We start from the raw sequence: 14,865 nt of genomic DNA, 5'->3' as shown, positions 1-14,865 counted from the left end.
TGCCTGGCAGGGAAGCCTGACCCCTCCCTTCCCCTCCCTCCCCAGCCCACCTGGGACTCTGTGCCCCCGAGCCCTGCCTGCCTTTCCCATCCCACCCCCACCAACAGCACCTCCTCAAAGCCTTCTGGGCTCCAGGCACTGCCCTCGGCCCCCTGGCAGCCAATGCCATCCCCAGTAAGTATACCGAGGTCAGGCCTCATGCCCTGTGGCACCCAGTCTGGGCCTACTGGGGTTCACCTGGAGGCCAGGTGGCTCTGTAAACACGGGGGCGGGGCTTCCTGGCAGAGCCCGGCTCTCAGGGAGCACAAGCTCAGGACGGGTGCTTTTAGGTCTCCAGCCAGCTGCCAAGGAGGGAGGGGGCCCAGGTCTCCAGTGTCCCCAGCGGGCTGCCCAGCAGCTGGCTGCAGCTGGCTCCCACGGTCCCTCTCCTGTCCTCCTGCACACCCGCTGACCCCGCTCCCCCACCCCCACACACAGCCCAGATTGTCACGGCTCCATCCTGGCCTCCCAGGCAACCCTGTTCTAAACACACGTGAGCATGGACACACACACACAGCTCACACACGTGCTTCCCGGCCTGTCCCCACCCCCAGGTCTACAAGTCAGCCAAGCCTCAAGTGCAAACAACCCCTAAACTTTATTATAAACAGGCTTCGGGCTCCCCAGCGAAGGCACATGACAGACAGCGAAGCAGCTGGGGAGAGGCTCCTGGGCCCTCAGGGCCCCGGTGCAGCTGGGCACAGGGCCCGGTTGAGGCAGGCCTGGCAGCGTGGGTGGACAGGCAGACAGGTCTGCTGGCCGAAGCCCACCAACAGTCCATTGATCTCGCTCCACAGCTCCCTGTGGGGGTGGCAGCCTGTCAGTGCCCAGGGAGAGAGGGAGGGAGGGAGGTGGGGGAGCCCGGCCCCCACCCACCTGTTGGCACCTGGGCAGCCACTCCTCCAGGGCAGCTCGGGTCTCCTCCGGGGTCTTGGTCTCCTTCCTGGTCCATCTGAGTCTGTTGGTAATTCTGTGCACATGCGTGTCCACTGCTGCCGGGGACAGGGAGGAGCAGGCGTGGGGCACGCTTGCCGGCCGAATGCTCCGGTGTCTGCCCACGGCCCTGAGCCCAGGTCAGGGGGCCATGCTTGGAGGCTGAGTCCACCTCCCACTCCAGGGCTCTCACAGAGGACCCAGAACTGCACATCCTGGCCACGGGGGCCTGAGAGCAGGTCAGGGCTGGGACAAGACCAAGAGGGCTTGGGCTCTGTATTGGGGTGCAGGCAGCAGAGCTCAGCACTGGCTGTGGGCACCAAGCTGGTTTGGCAGCAGCTTAGCCCAGTGAGCTGGCGTGACGTCATGGTCAGGGATGGAGGGAGTGTGGCTAGATCAGCTGCAGCTGCTGGCCACCTGGGCCCCAGCCCCTGCCCCCCTCGGCCAGCCACCCAAGGGCCTGCGTGCCACTCACTGGGCACTCCTCTCCCCAGCCATGGCCATCCCCTTGGTGCCTGGCCTAGAGAAGCCAGTCCCTGCACGGCTGCTCTCCCCTGCTGCTGGCTGCCTAGAAAAAGGCTCAGGCTCTGCCCAGATGCCAATGGAGAGAGTGCTGGCGTCACATGAGCCTCAGTTTCTTCCTCCCTAATGCAGAGACGGCCATGCTCCCTAAACCACCAGAGGCCCAGCCTAAGCCACAGTACCGCGTGAGAGCCTCCTCTGGGCCTGTCCAGGAAAGCCACGCAGGAGGGCACTGCTTCCCCTGCTTTGTGGCTGAAGCTTGGAGAAGCCAAGTGTGTTGCCCAAGGTCGCCCAGCTAGGAGGGCAGAACTGGGATCAGCCACTGCACCCCATGACTCTGGTTCTGAGGGAATCCCCTGGGGGGTGGCCCATCCCCACTAGGGTCTCCCTGTGGATGGCTGGGAGCAGAGGCCACAAGAAAGGGTGACCCTCTGACACCCCTACCTGCTGTGTCTGCTGCCCTCAGAGGCCTGTTCCCCACCCAGCCATGGGTAGGGGACCTTCCCACCAGTCCCACCAGACCACTCCTGGGACTGGGCAGCTGAGGATGGCTGCCCAGATAAGCTCAGGTATCTGCTGACAGGCTGGCAGCTGCAGGAGCCCAGGTAGGAGCGGCTCTGCCCTGGCCCCGCCTGGCCTGGCCTGGCTCTGGGGCTGCCACACTCCAGCCTCCCTGTGTGCTCAGAGCCCTTGGCCTTTAGCTGCCCGCCTGGCCATTGGCAGTGTGGGGACAGGGCCCCCAGCCCAGGGGCAGGCTTTGTGAGTAGTGCTCAGCAAACAGGAGCTTCTCCCGTCTGTACCCATCTCTGAGTGGGGCAGGCCTGGGTCAGGGCTGGGAACACCTGTCTGATACTTTTAGGCTGTGGATGGGGAAACCTGAATCAAGGTCACACATCACAAGGATCTGGGGAACCCTAACAGCAGCCAGTGAGCTTGCAGCTGGCCCCTCTCGCCTGTGGGCGTGTGACACTCACCAATGCCTGACACAGTGCCCCAGGCCACTGCCATGGCCAAATGAGCCATCTTGGGCCCAACACCTGGCAGTGCCACCAGCTCTTCCACGGAGGCTGGGATGTCGCCGCCATAGCGCTGCTGCAGGATGGCACTGGTCTGCTTGATGTATTTTACTTTGTTCTGAAAGATGGGGAAGTCAGACATGGAGATGGGGGTACAGCCTGGCCCGGGAGGATGAGGCCTCAGGAAGGCCTGATGGTGCCCTGAGCTGCCTGTCCCCTGCCCAGGATACACTCTGCTGTCCCTGTCTCCCCAGGAGGCGGCAACAAGCCAAGGGCAGCAGGGAGCCAGAGAAGAGCCAGTGCAGGCCTGGACCCTGCCTCCCACCTGCCTGGGCCAATGACGTGTGCAGGACCTGGCTGGGGTGGGGGACTCCCCTGCCCATCAGTCCCCCGACTGGCCAGGCAGGCGCTAGGCTCAGCCATGTCACGAACTGGACTCAGCAGCACCTGGGCCTTCAGGAGGGAAGACTGGAGTTTGGGGCTCCCCTGCCAGCCACCAGCGCAGCCAGGCAGTTCCCATTCTGTTCCTAAGCAGAGAGGGCTATTTAAAACCCATTTGACAAACCACAGCTGACGCCAGTGCCAAGGGGAAGCAGCCCCACCCGCCTGGCTGCCTCCGACGGATCCGCCCACCGGCCTATGCAGGCTCCTGTGGGGAGGGTGGGAGGCACTCCAGGGAGGCCTGGGGTAAACAAAGGAAAGGCGGAGGGCACCTCAGCAAGGAAGGGAAGGTTGGGGCTGCTGGGCAGGGAGGCAGAGGAAGGAAAGGGCGGGCTGCAAATGAGAAAGACCAAGGAGCTCCAGGGCCCGGCCCCCTGTGGCTGCTTCCTGCACTCCCAGAGCACCCCACAGCCCAGCTCTGGTGGCCACAGGGTGGGCTCACCCTCCAGAAGCCCACGGGGTAGATGAGGGTGCCCAGAATGTTGTCATCTGTCTGCAGAATGCTGTCCACTGTCAGGCCCCGGGCCCGCAGCCGCTGCATGGCGCCTGCTGTCACCTGGTCTTTGGTCTGGCTGGAGAGCATCAGTGACAGCAGCAGCTGGTACCTCTGCACCTGCATGTGCCACAGGGGTGGCTGGTGGTGGGTCCTGGGTGCTCACTGTGGGCCAGGCCCCAGCCAAGCTCTTTACCCACCGACACTTATTACCCTACCCTGCACCCCGGCCAATGGAGCGTGGGTGGGGTCTGGCCTGGGCCTCGTTTTTCATCTGCAACCTGGGGACAATAACAGACCCTGCCTCAGAGGATTGCTGTGGAACTTAAAGAAATCATCACAGCACCTAGACTCATACCTGGCACAAGATCAGCTCTCAACAGCCATTAGCTACCGCTATGTAAATAATACCACCCATTTCACAGATGAGCAAACAGGCCCCAAAAGGCATGTACTCAAGACATCTGTAGCAGGGTTGGGATTAGAACCCGGTTGGTCTGAGGACTAGGAGCCGGGCCAGTGAAATGTAAGGAATGCTCTTTTAACAAACGTCCCAAGAAGACCTGATATGCCAGGACTGTGCTAGCCAAACACAGAGCACAAGGCCCAAACCACAGGTACCCAAACCTGCTGAGTGGCCACAGAGAAGCAGGTGATGCTGCCTGGTGCTCTAGGCCCCAAGTGCACATCCTTCTCAAGGTGCTGCAAGCAGGGGAGGGTTCCAGCCAAGAGCCACCACTTGTCAGGCTGCCCCCCATCAGAGGCCTGAGAGGGAGCCAATGTCTTGTTCAGAAAGGGGTCACCAGGCAGATGGGGCCCCTGCCTACCTTTGGGGGTGCACTGGGATCATAGCAGTGCTCAGCCCCCAGCTGGTCCACAGGCGCATCCTTCCCACTCCTCATGGTGCGTATGTTCGCCAGCTGCCGCTGCCAGTCCTGAGGCTCCCACCCCGGGGCCTTGAGGGGCTCGGTGCCCTCTCCTTTCTCACGATGTGAGCCCTCATAGGCCACATGTAGTCTTTGTGCCTTCCGTTGACGCTTCGCAGAGCTCTCGCTTTCCCTTCCATCTGCAAAAAGTGCCACTTGGTCCCTTCAGCAGGGCCACAGGTGAGGGTGGGGTGTGGGTGCTGCCTGACTCGCCATCACCCCTCCTCATTCATCCAACCGGCTGGATCCATTCTGGCTGCGCACCCTCTACCGCAGCTCTGTTTGGAGCACACGCTCTGCGGCAGCCTGCCTTCCCCATGCCACTGTCCTCCTGACCAAGTGTTGCTTGCATATTGCAGGACTCTAGTAACTCCTACACCATGGTGTCCCCAACCTAGTTTCCATGCTGTGTCAGAGAACTTTCTAAGACCCACATTGTATTGTGTCTCTTCCCCTTTAAAGCTCCTCCAAAATGTTTTTTATCTTGTTCTAGTCTCCATACTCCATTCTGGCATCAAAGCTCCTGCCCACCTGGCTGGCATTGACACCTGTTCCCCCTGCCCCAGTTCCTCCGGTCATGCTTCTGTCCCAGTGTGGCTCTCCTTGTCTGGGCTACCCCTGAGGTTCCTGGGGCCTATGGGAATCCCCCTCAGGCCAATCCTGCAGGATAAGTGCTGGGCCCCTGTCAGTCTCGCTCATTGCCGAGTCCTGCACTTGGCACAGTAGGTCCTTAATGGCTCCTGGAAAAACAGAATGAAAGCTGTGCCCTTTCCCGTTTTCTCTCAGAAGCACCCTCTAGCAGGGGGAGAGGATTTCTACTTGGGGGTGTCCTTGGCACCCACACTCTCTTGAGAGGGAAGCAGCTGTGAGGTCAGGGCCGGTCTGCCCCACAAAAAGCCTGGCACAAGCGAGTATCCCAGGACAGGGGAGTAGGACAGGGAGAATTTTCTGTTCAGCATGATGGTGGGGGAGGTGGGTGCGCCCGGAACCCAGCCCCTGTGGACTCGTGCCCAACTCCTGGGAACAGGGCGCAGGGTGAGCACCTACGGCCGCAGGTGGGGCCGGGTCCGCTGCGTTCTGCGCCCGGGTCCCCAGTCCTCATTGCCCCGCCTCTCCTCCCGTGCCCCGGCCCTGGAGCAGAGCTACCTGCAGCCACCGCTCCCGTCCGGAGCGGCGCGGCCTCCTGCCCACCCCCTCGCGGCCCAGCCCTGGGTCCCCGGCTCCTGCTGCGGGTCACCATCCTCACGCTCGCTGCGTTCATGCCGGACTTCTGCGGACTACACATCCCGGCGGCTCCCGCCGCCCCGTCATGTGACTTGATTCGTGCCCCACCTTTCTGCTTGTGGGCGGCCCAGAACTACGACTCCCAGCAAGCCCTGCGCCGGTAGTGCGCTGCCGGAAGTGGAGGTATTTCCGGGGTGGCCTGAAGGCCGGGGTGTTCTCCCTTCTCCCCGGGACTGGCCGGGGTGAGGCAGGCGCGGCGCAGGGTGAGTGGCGCGCGTCACCCCGACCGCTGATGCCGCCCCGGACCGACGCGTGGCCCGGCCCCGACAGGGCAGCGGTGGTGGGGGGGCAGCGGCGCCGAGCCTGGACGGCGCTGAGGCGGCGGGGGCGGACCCTGCAGTGTCCCGGGCTCCGGCCTTCGGCCGCGCCCACCGCCGCCTGACCGTGGGGCTCCAAGCACACTTCGGTGTTCAGTTATGGCGCGTGTGAGGGTCCCAGCCTCTGGCATCCCCCCGACAGCCCTCCGCGTGGGGGGGAGAAGAGGCGGCAAACGCCAGGGTTCCCAGGGCCGCGCGGCGGCCTCCCGCGTCCCGCATTCAGCCCGCGCCTCTCTGGCCGGGTCGCCCTGGAAGCTGGGGGAGGAAGGTGGTGCCCCCCGGAGACCCAGGTGCCCCGGCGCTGGAGGTCCGCAGCGGGGGCGGGTGGGCGGGGCAGCTCCTGAGACCTCTGCTCTGCCTGTTTCCTGGGCACAGGCGGCGTCTGGTGCGCCCCTACCCACCATGGCCAAGCCAACAGGCAAGGATTCGGGCTTGAAGGAGAAGTTCAAGACTCTGCTGGGACTGGGAACCCCGAGGCCAAACCCCAGGTCTGCAGAGGGCAAGCAGACGGAGTTCATCGTCACGGCCGAAATCCTGAGAGTGAGACGACTGCCCCTGCTTTTCTGCTAGTCCGTTTGCTGGGGGAGAGGTGCTGTGCATTCTCCTCGGTTCTTGTCCCCGCGGTGACAAAGAACTGAAGGGCAGAGACGCAGTAGTGAAGCACAGTAGAAGTTTTATTCAAAGATACTTAGAAAGAAGTGCAGGCGACCTCGGAGAGAGGAGAGCGCCCTGAAAGGCTGAGGGTTCCCCCTTTTAAGGATTTTTCAGGAATATGACGAAGGGCTAGGGTGTGGGCTTGTTAAGTGGTCTCGAGTATCTTTGCTGAGACTTTAAGTTTCTTACCAGTCAGCCCTCTAGGTAATTCTGCAAAACTAGTCTGCCCTTCCTCCAAGGTGGACAGAGGTATTGGTTTGCTAAAGAGTATGTTAAGAAGCTTTCTTCTTAAATTTCCTAGGTTTTTTTTTCAGAATGCAATTTTGGCTTTCAGGTGGGATCTCCCTGTCTTTATTATGCTGTTTATAGGTGGGCCTTTTAGCAGGCTAGAGTAAATCTTACAAGGATCTAATTGACACAATGAAGACACGGGCTGTGCTCAGATGCTTTTCTTTATCTGGGGAGTATGCAAACCTTCAGGGCCAAGTTGCTCTTGACCTTTTGAGCTTTAGCTGATTAACTCTGAGTCATTTCTGGCTTTCTAGGTTTAACTGGTTAACTGAGCCCTTTCTGGGGGCTTTACTCCCCTTGTTCTCTTTCCACCCCACTCATATCTATTTTCCTGCCTGACACTGTGGGAGGTGCAAGGAAGGCTGGGTTTGACATGCCACCAGGGTCTGTGGGAGCTGGGTCACTGTTCCCAGTACTCTGGAGGCGTACATCCTCTGGGGGTTGGGGATGTTCAGACGCCATGGTCTGAAGACCATGGTTTGTTTCCACAAGTGATGAGGATTAAGGGCAAGTGTAACTGGTAATACGTGAGTTCCTGGAGAAGTGGGTCTTTATTTTCTTGTGTGTGTTTGAATCTTTCCCTCCCTACCACATGCCTGGCACCGTGTTTTGCCTGTAAATAAATGTTGAATTTTTGCACTTGTGAAGTTTCCCATTCAGAAACAACCAAAATGCTTACTAGCTGGTGAATGTATAAACAATATGGGCTGCATCCATATGATGGAGTATTACTTGGTAAAAAAAGGAATGAAGTTTGATACATGCTATAGCAGGGCTGAAGCTTGAGAACATGCTATGGGAAAGAAGCCAGTCACAAAAGACCGAATGTCATCTGACTTCATTTTCATGAAATGTCCAGATTAAGCAAATCTATAGAGACAGAAAGTGAATCAGCATTTGCCAGGGCCTGAGGCAGGGGATGGGGAGTGACTGCTAATGGGTATGGAGTTTCCTTTTCAGATGATGAAAATATTTTGGAGTGAGTAGAGGTGGTTGTAAGCATTGTGAATATACTAAAAATAGAGTTGAACAGTTCAAAATTGTTAAAATAGTGGATTTTATGTTATGTGAGTTTTATAAAAACAAAAATGCAGTCATGAAAAGAGAAGTCTGTTCTCACTTCACTGAGATGGAGTGGTCAGCTTAGTGATCCCTGGTCCCGGAATGATTGGTGGCAAGTCTGCAGGGTGAGAAGCGCAGGACGGTTGGTCCTCAAGGTGACTTGTGCCTGGCAGCCTGGCAGACCCGTGGCCCGAGCACAGGCACCTTTTCCCCCCTTCATCTCACTCCAGGAACTGAGTGTTGAATGTGGCCTCCACAACCGCATCCGGGTCATAGGGCAGATCTGTGAAGTTGCAAAGACAAAGACATTTGAAGAGGTAAGTCTGTCTCAAGGGGACTGCTGGGGAGATGTGCATGAGCCATTTAAAGGTCTGGTTAGGTTCTTTCTAAGAGCTGGGTTGACAGCTAAGTTGGCTAATGAACACATAAGCACAGTTTTAGTAAGTTCAGCCTTTATTTTAGTGATAGGAAGCTCCTGGAAATGTCCTGAGCACAACCCTCAGGGGCTGATCCCACATCACAGCAGACTGCAAAAGGGTCAAGACTTGTAGCAGCTCTGAGAAGGGGTTTGTAGTAGCCTAAAGAGATGCACACTTTCTTACCCTTTTGGGTCATAGGTCCAGGGACAGGGAAAATAGAGACACATTAGGAAAGAGTGTGTTTTCACAGAGAGCAGTTCAGCACGCCAATCTTGGCATCATTTTGGGAGAGGTGTCCGGTCAGTGGTAGCCTTACAAGCAGCCTTATAGACATAAGTGCTAACCTGTTTTGGCCAGATATTACCAGGCTGTGGACAGAGTGGGAAGTTGTAATTAGAATGTCAAGGATTCTGCCCTTGCCTTGCCCCAAGATTATGTAAGTGACTGAGGAGGAGACGTGAACACCATACCTAGCGGATTCAAATCCGCCACGGGAGAGGGGAGAGTGAGAACTTTTCGCAGGCTCTCTGAAACATTCAGGTTGCACGTTGCCAAAGATAAATGTAAAAACAGGCATCAGCATTGATTAAGTTGCCTGTAGGGAAGGGAGCTGTGGCTGAGCTGCCATCGGCTGGACAGAGGGGGCCAGGAGGCTCTGTGTCAGGGTGTTGTTGAGGTTTAGGTTGCATCAGTAGAAGTATTGTGATTGGGGCAAAGGAGGTGAAAATTCCATTGTAATCTGAGTTGGTCAGATAATGTTTAAAAGACATTTTAGTCACCTCCTAAGAGGTGTGAACCCAGGGAAGGGTAAATGGTCTGAGAACCCTTGTGGGAAGGAACCTAAGGGTCAGTGTGGAAAAGAGAAAGTGACATGAAAGAAACTGATTCTGGGTGGCTGTGAGGACCAGCTCCTCTCTGGGCCTCTGGTAAGGCTTAGAGGATGAGGACTTCAGAAGTCTCACAGAGTCCTTGGCCGGTCACACTGGGCAGCAGCGGCAGGGTAGGGGTGTGGTACCGAGGCGCCCTCTCCGTAGACTTAGAGGAGCCAGGGAGCAGGACTTCCGGGTCAGGGTGCTAGCCTGGCAGCTGCCGTGGCCTTCCTGATCTGAGACTCTTCCAGTGACTTTCCCCACCAGAGCCCGTGCGAGATACTCCCTGCCTGTCTCGGGGCAGCCAGAGCAGCTCCCCTCGGCCTGTGGCCTGGTAAGGGCTAAGGGACCTCCGAGGCTCTGATAGCTTGGAGCTGTTCTCATCAGCCTCACGTTCACCATGGGCTGTGACAGGCCCATGGCAGTGGGCTTTCAAGGAACAAGTTCTAATTCAAAAGACCCCTTTGTTCTTCTCTGTCCTTTGCTCACGGTACTGTCCCTTGAGTTGAGGGGCCAGCACACCCTGATTGCCGTCCCGTCTCTGGCAGCATGCCGTGGAGGCACTCTGGGAGGCTGTCTCGGACCTGCTGCAGCCAGAGCGGCCTCCTGAGGCCCGGCATGCGGTGCTGGCTCTGCTGAAGGCCATCGTGCAGGGGCAGGTAAGGGGTGGCGGGTCTGTGCCGGGTGGAGCTGGGATGGTTGTGTGGGCTGAGGGCCCACTGACTCTTCCCGCGGTGCCGCGCTTAGACTCATGTCTCTGGTGAGCGCGCCAGGAGCTCTGCAGCTGGACTGCCTGAGTGGGCATATCCCTGTGTCGCCTCTCGTACCTGTGTGATTCCAGGCAGGTCACTGGAGCCCCCAGGCTTCACCTCCCCTGCTATGAAATTGGGACGCTTGTTCCTTCTCTGGAGTGTTTTGAGGAGTTAAGTGAGGTGGTTCTTGCCAAATGATGAGGGCGGAGCCGGTACAAGTGAGCTGAGGTCGTCTTGTGCCTGCTGACCTCACCCCACACCCCAAGCTGCTGCCCCCTGCTCCTAGGCTCCGGCCACACTGGTCTCTGCTTTTCCTGGGGTGCACAGGCCATCTTGGCACCCCCAGCCTCCACCCATTTCCTCCACTGCTTCACACCACAGCTGCTTGGAGAGGCCTTTCCACTCTCAGCACAGTTAGACTGTGTTGTCATGATATGAACAAGTGTATCTACCCTGGATTGTGAGCCCCCAGGGGGCTGGAGCCACATTGTCCCTGCTGTGTGCCCCCCACTGTGCCCAGAGCTGGACTCATAGTCGGTGCTTCGTACACACCTGCCCTGAGCCATCGGACAGCCCCAGTCTGTCCCTTCCAGCTAGTTCCTGTGGGAAGGAGAAAGGGCCCCAGGGTTGGGAGTCTTGGAGCCCGTGGCACTTTCTGGACTTCTTATAGCTGCGTGGGAAGCACAGGGGGCCAGTGGTCCCAGTAGGACTGCTGACCCACGATGTTGTGTTCAGGGGGACCGCCTGGGCGTTCTCAGGGCCCTCTTCTTTAAGGCCATCAAGGACTACCCCTCCAGTGAAGACCTCCACGAAAGGCTGGAAGTTTTCAAGGCCCTCACGGACAACGGGAGACACATCACCTACTTGGAAGAGGAACTGGGTGGGTGCCACAGGTGTGAGGGTTCTCTGGTCTTGGTGATCAAATGCGAGGCCTGGGATGCGGGAAGACCGCTGGGCCCCGGAGAGCTGCAGTTTACAGGCATGGCCTCCAGAGGGCGCTGCACCATGACGTCTGCTTACCTGTGCACAACCTGGATCAGCCACCTGACTCTCCTGGGGAGCTTGTTAAAAATGCAGAGTCCTGTGCTTCACTGCAGACCTGCTGGCTCGAGCCCCTGGGGAGTGGGGCCTAGGTGGGCCTCTTAGGTGGGTAGGGGGTGGTCTGAGTTCTGTTGTAGGGAGAGCAAGGAAACATCAGGCTGCCACCTATCTGGAGCACCCTACGGTTTTTGGTGGCGAGGGTGGGGTGTGCCTTGCTGCGTCTTCCTCCTGGTCATCTCCATGTCCCAGGCCTGCCCTTCTCGCTCTCCTTTTTGCTGTCCTCTCTCCCTGTTCTGATGGTGTGAGGTTTCTGTGACTTGTGAGATTTTATATCACCACTGTGGGAACAAGAGGGACAAGGGGAAGAAGTAAACCTGAATTAGGCCTTGGTGTCTGTCACCCAGAACCGGGCCTCAGCTGTTAGTCTGCCCCCAGGACAGGCGCAGATGAGGGGCCATGGTCAGGTCTTCCGTCCAGAGTTATCTGGTTAGCTGCCAAGCACTGCTTGTCTCTGTGTTGAGAGAGTCTCAGGGTGGGCAGGGGCCAGGAATCTGCCTCCTGGACGTTCTCCCCAGTGACGCCTGTACCCCAGCATCGGCGTCAGTGCTCTGAGTGTCGGGTGCACAAACACTGTTCTCGCCTCTCAGCCCAGACCCATCAGTGCACCCCGGGGCTGCTGAGTTCCCGAGTCTGCGCCTTGCGGAGCTGCCTGGGCTCCAGCTGAGCCTCCGTCAGCCCTGGGGTGGCCGGCCTGCCATTGCATGGGGACGGATGCTGTCCCCAGCAGCGCAGGGGAGTGAGCCATGCTTCCCGGGGTGGAGGCGCTCAGGAAGCACACCACCGCCCTCTCCCCACCAGCCGAGTTTGTCCTGCGGTGGATGGACGTCGGCCTGTCCTCGGAGTTCCTGCTGGTGCTTGTGAACCTGGTCAAGTTTAACAGCTGCTACCTTGATGAGTACATCGCACCAATGGTCCAGTAAGGAGAGAATGCTGAGACATAGCTCTGGTTGTAGTCGCACTGTCTTGGGTCCTTAGTTCAGTTCTGCAGGGTAAATAAAGCTGTTGAAACTATCAGATAAATGGAGAAGTTGGAAGTGCCCATGGCCATGTTTCACTTAAGTTGCTATTTTAAGACTCAGTACAGTATGTTATTTTTAACGAATGTATAATACTACTTGATATTTTACTTGTTAAGATTTTTGTTGTCATTTTCTCAAACCACTCCATGATGTCCCTAGGGTAGGGTCAGGTCTCAGTGGTGCTGTGTGCCCAGCCCAGAGCTGGCACAACGGCTCCCGCCTGTTTGTGGTGAGTGGAGCCCTAGAGGAGGACGACCCCTTGTAAAACAGACTGTGTGGAATCATCAGAAAGTAAAAGAGCTACACAGCCTCTGGGAAAGTCTTTTCAGTTGACAGTTGACTCTGTGCCTCCTTCAACAGCATGATCTGCCTGCTGTGCGTCCAGACTGTGTCCTCCGTGGACATAGAGGTCAGTAGCTGCCTTTCCAGGAATGGCTTCTTTTGCTCCCCTTCTGGGAAGGTCAGGTGGCAGAGCAGGTGAGACCCTGGGCTCTGGGGTCAAGCCTTGTGCTGCCCCTTACTGGCTCCGTGGCCCTAGGCAAGCTGCTCAGCCGCTGGGAGCCTCAGGGCTTCCTCCTGTCAGTGGGGATGACGGGATGGCCTCTGCCACAGGGTCACACTGGGGAGGGGAGGGCCCACAATGGTGGGGTATAGAGGTGTTCTCTGGGTGCCCCCTGGCTCTTGTGGGTCCAAGGAAGGCTGCTTTGGCAGTGGGGAGGTTGGCAGTCTGGCCAAAGGAGGGAGGGGAGGGGCGGGGCCGGGGCTGTCACCACCTCACCCGCAGGAGTCGGCAGGGCTGGCATGATCACCCCTGTGCCCGCCAGGTCTCCCTGCAAGTGCTGGATGCTGTGGTCTGCTACAACTGCCTGCCCGCCGAGAGCCTGACCCTCTTCCTTGTCACCCTGTGCCGCACCGTCAACGCCAAGGAGCTGTGTGGGCCCTGCTGGAAGGTGGGCTCCTCCTGGGTGAGGGCAGGGCAGGCACGTGGGTGGCCCAAGGCCGTGTTGCCTTCAAAGAAGGGTCATCTGATTTTCAGGGTGTCCAGAGAATGGCCTGCTGGGGGAAACCCCACGGCTGAGCAGAGGTTGAGGCTTTTGTGGTGTTTTGAGAACTCAGCTGCCCACAAGTTTGGTAGGAGACAGTGGAGTGTTGGCTGGACACAGATGCTTTCCGGGCAGTGGCTGTGCAAGGCGGGCACGCGGGGCCCAGGGCTGGGGCCATCTTGTCTCAAATAATGTTGCATCTTATTTCCCAGCTGATGCGCAACCTACTGGGCACCCACTTGGGCCACAGTGCCATCTACAACATGTGCCGCCTCATGGAGGACAGGCAAGTGCCAGGGCCGGGCTGCCCCAGGAGCTGCCCAGCCTTCCCGAGGAGGCTTGACCTGGCACGCCTACCTGGGAGGCTTCTGTCCCTTGAGTGGTTGCTCAGGGAGCCACCCTGAAGTCGGGTATATGTCTTCGTGCCCCTCATCTCCTGCCCCTCTTCCTGTCAGTCAAGTCAGAGTGTCCAAAACTGCACTTGTGACCTCCTTCCCATGCTTGGCTCCCCTCCAGTGGGGCTGCCTCACCATTCACCCTGCCCCAGGGCCCTGGCCCTCAGCTCCCACCGCCACACGCTCACAGTTCTGCTGCTCCTGCCCCGTGAGACAGCTCAGGTCTGCCCGCTGGGAGGCCTCTTCCCCCGGCCCTCGGCTTTCCCTTCCTCGCTGGTCTCGTGCACCCACTCTGGGCCTCCTCAAGTCCATTCCTCCCGCTAGCAGCCACCTGCTCTCTTCCAACACAGACCTGACTGTCACTCTTTGCTTGAGGCCGCAGTGGCTCCCAGTGCTCTCAGGATTAAAAACCAAGCTCCCCGGCATGACAGGCCTCTGCATGTACCCTCTTCTCTTGCTGGGATGTCCTTCTGCCTTGGGCCAGTTTCTCTGCATGTTCCTTGGTGTCTTATCATGGTCACTGTTTCCCTGATGGTCCTGAGCAGCCTTAGCTGTCATATCCCATGGCTTTCCTTCTTAGCTGTAATTTGAGATAGAAACTTGGCATTTATCATGTGCTCCTTCGGCTGACACCTGTGAGTCTTAGACTCTGAGCGCCGGGAGGCTGAGGGCCTCGTCTCTCTCACTTTCATGCCCCGGTGTCGGGGTGGCTCTGTGCTTGGCAGTGATGACCCTGAGTGAACGCATGAAGGAACGAACCAGCTCTGCTGGCCTCCGTGTGCTCTGCCCAGAGCCCCTTCCCCAGCTTTGTTTCTGACCCATAAGCGTAGGGGCTCTGGGGAGGCTGCCAGGAGTCTGGGCCTGTGCTCAGGCCCTGCTGCGGGCAGATGCCGGGGCCGGGCTCTGCTTATGTCTCGTCTCTCTCCGGAATGCTTTCAGAGCCTACATGGAGGATGCCCCACTGCTGAGGGGAGCTGTGTTTTTCGTTGGTATGGCTCTTTGGGGAGCCCACCGACTCTATTCTCTCAAGAACTCTCCGACATCCGTGCTGCCGTCGTTTTATGAGGTAACTCAGTCTCTGCACTACGGCGAGCTGGTGGGAGCTGGAGCACTCCCCTTGGTCCAGGTGGGCACAGGCCTCTCAGATGGGGCTCTGCTGTGGGTTGTGCTGGCACTTCCAGCCCTGGGGCTGAGCTTTAGGGTCACTGAAGGTTTTATTTTCAAGCAGACATACCTTAGGGATATTACCTCCCGGGAGTCAGTGTCAGAGCTCCTGGAGGTCCCCCGGC

At 58.4% G+C, this 14,865-nt stretch overlaps 2 protein-coding genes across 22 annotated transcripts in view; one reads left to right on the top strand and one right to left on the bottom strand.

Moving 5' to 3' along the window:
• Nucleotides 1-618: 618 nt before the first annotated feature.
• Nucleotides 619-5,708, bottom strand: NTHL1 (nth like DNA glycosylase 1). Of its 4 annotated transcripts, none has more exons than XM_037001800.2 (6): nucleotides 5,517-5,703; nucleotides 4,272-4,510; nucleotides 3,394-3,564; nucleotides 2,469-2,628; nucleotides 916-1,031; nucleotides 619-840 (listed from the first exon to the last, which is right to left on the bottom strand). In XM_037001800.2, the coding sequence occupies exons 1-6, from the start codon at nucleotides 5,653-5,655 to the stop codon at nucleotides 631-633; spliced, it is 1,035 nt and encodes a 344-aa protein (XP_036857695.1). In that variant the 5' UTR covers nucleotides 5,656-5,703; the 3' UTR covers nucleotides 619-630. The 4 variants fall into 4 exon arrangements, with proteins under 4 accessions (XP_036857695.1, XP_036857696.1, XP_036857697.1 ...); XM_037001801.2 differs by having other exon boundaries at nucleotides 926-1,031; nucleotides 5,517-5,694; XM_037001802.2 differs by lacking the exon at nucleotides 2,469-2,628 and having other exon boundaries at nucleotides 5,517-5,708.
• Nucleotides 5,709-5,764: 56 nt separating this feature from the next.
• TSC2 (TSC complex subunit 2) overlaps nucleotides 5,765-14,865 on the top strand; it is a 34,604-nt gene continuing 25,503 nt past the window's right edge. For 17 of the 18 annotated variants that reach the window (XR_012121808.1, XM_073214344.1, XM_073214340.1 and 14 more), the window contains exons 1-10: nucleotides 5,765-5,857; nucleotides 6,347-6,511; nucleotides 8,209-8,295; nucleotides 9,815-9,925; nucleotides 10,754-10,898; nucleotides 11,918-12,035; nucleotides 12,499-12,547; nucleotides 12,963-13,088; nucleotides 13,394-13,467; nucleotides 14,516-14,642. Coding sequence is in view for 17 of the 18 variants with exons in the window: in XM_073214344.1 (XP_073070445.1) it covers nucleotides 6,374-6,511; nucleotides 8,209-8,295; nucleotides 9,815-9,925; nucleotides 10,754-10,898; nucleotides 11,918-12,035; nucleotides 12,499-12,547; nucleotides 12,963-13,088; nucleotides 13,394-13,467; nucleotides 14,516-14,642 (975 nt within the window). In the remaining variant the exon portion in view is untranslated. The remainder of the gene's footprint in view (nucleotides 5,858-6,346; nucleotides 6,512-8,208; nucleotides 8,296-9,814; nucleotides 9,926-10,753; nucleotides 10,899-11,917; nucleotides 12,036-12,498; nucleotides 12,548-12,962; nucleotides 13,089-13,393; nucleotides 13,468-14,515; nucleotides 14,643-14,865) is intronic. The other variant, XM_073214341.1, reaches the window with a different exon arrangement.

The sequence above is a fragment of the Manis javanica genome, chromosome 10 (genome assembly GCF_040802235.1).
Source record: "Manis javanica isolate MJ-LG chromosome 10, MJ_LKY, whole genome shotgun sequence".
NCBI classification, from domain to species: domain Eukaryota; kingdom Metazoa; phylum Chordata; class Mammalia; order Pholidota; family Manidae; genus Manis; species Manis javanica.
The sequence above is the reverse complement of the archived record's forward strand: the minus strand, read 5'-3'. Positions and strand labels throughout refer to the sequence as shown.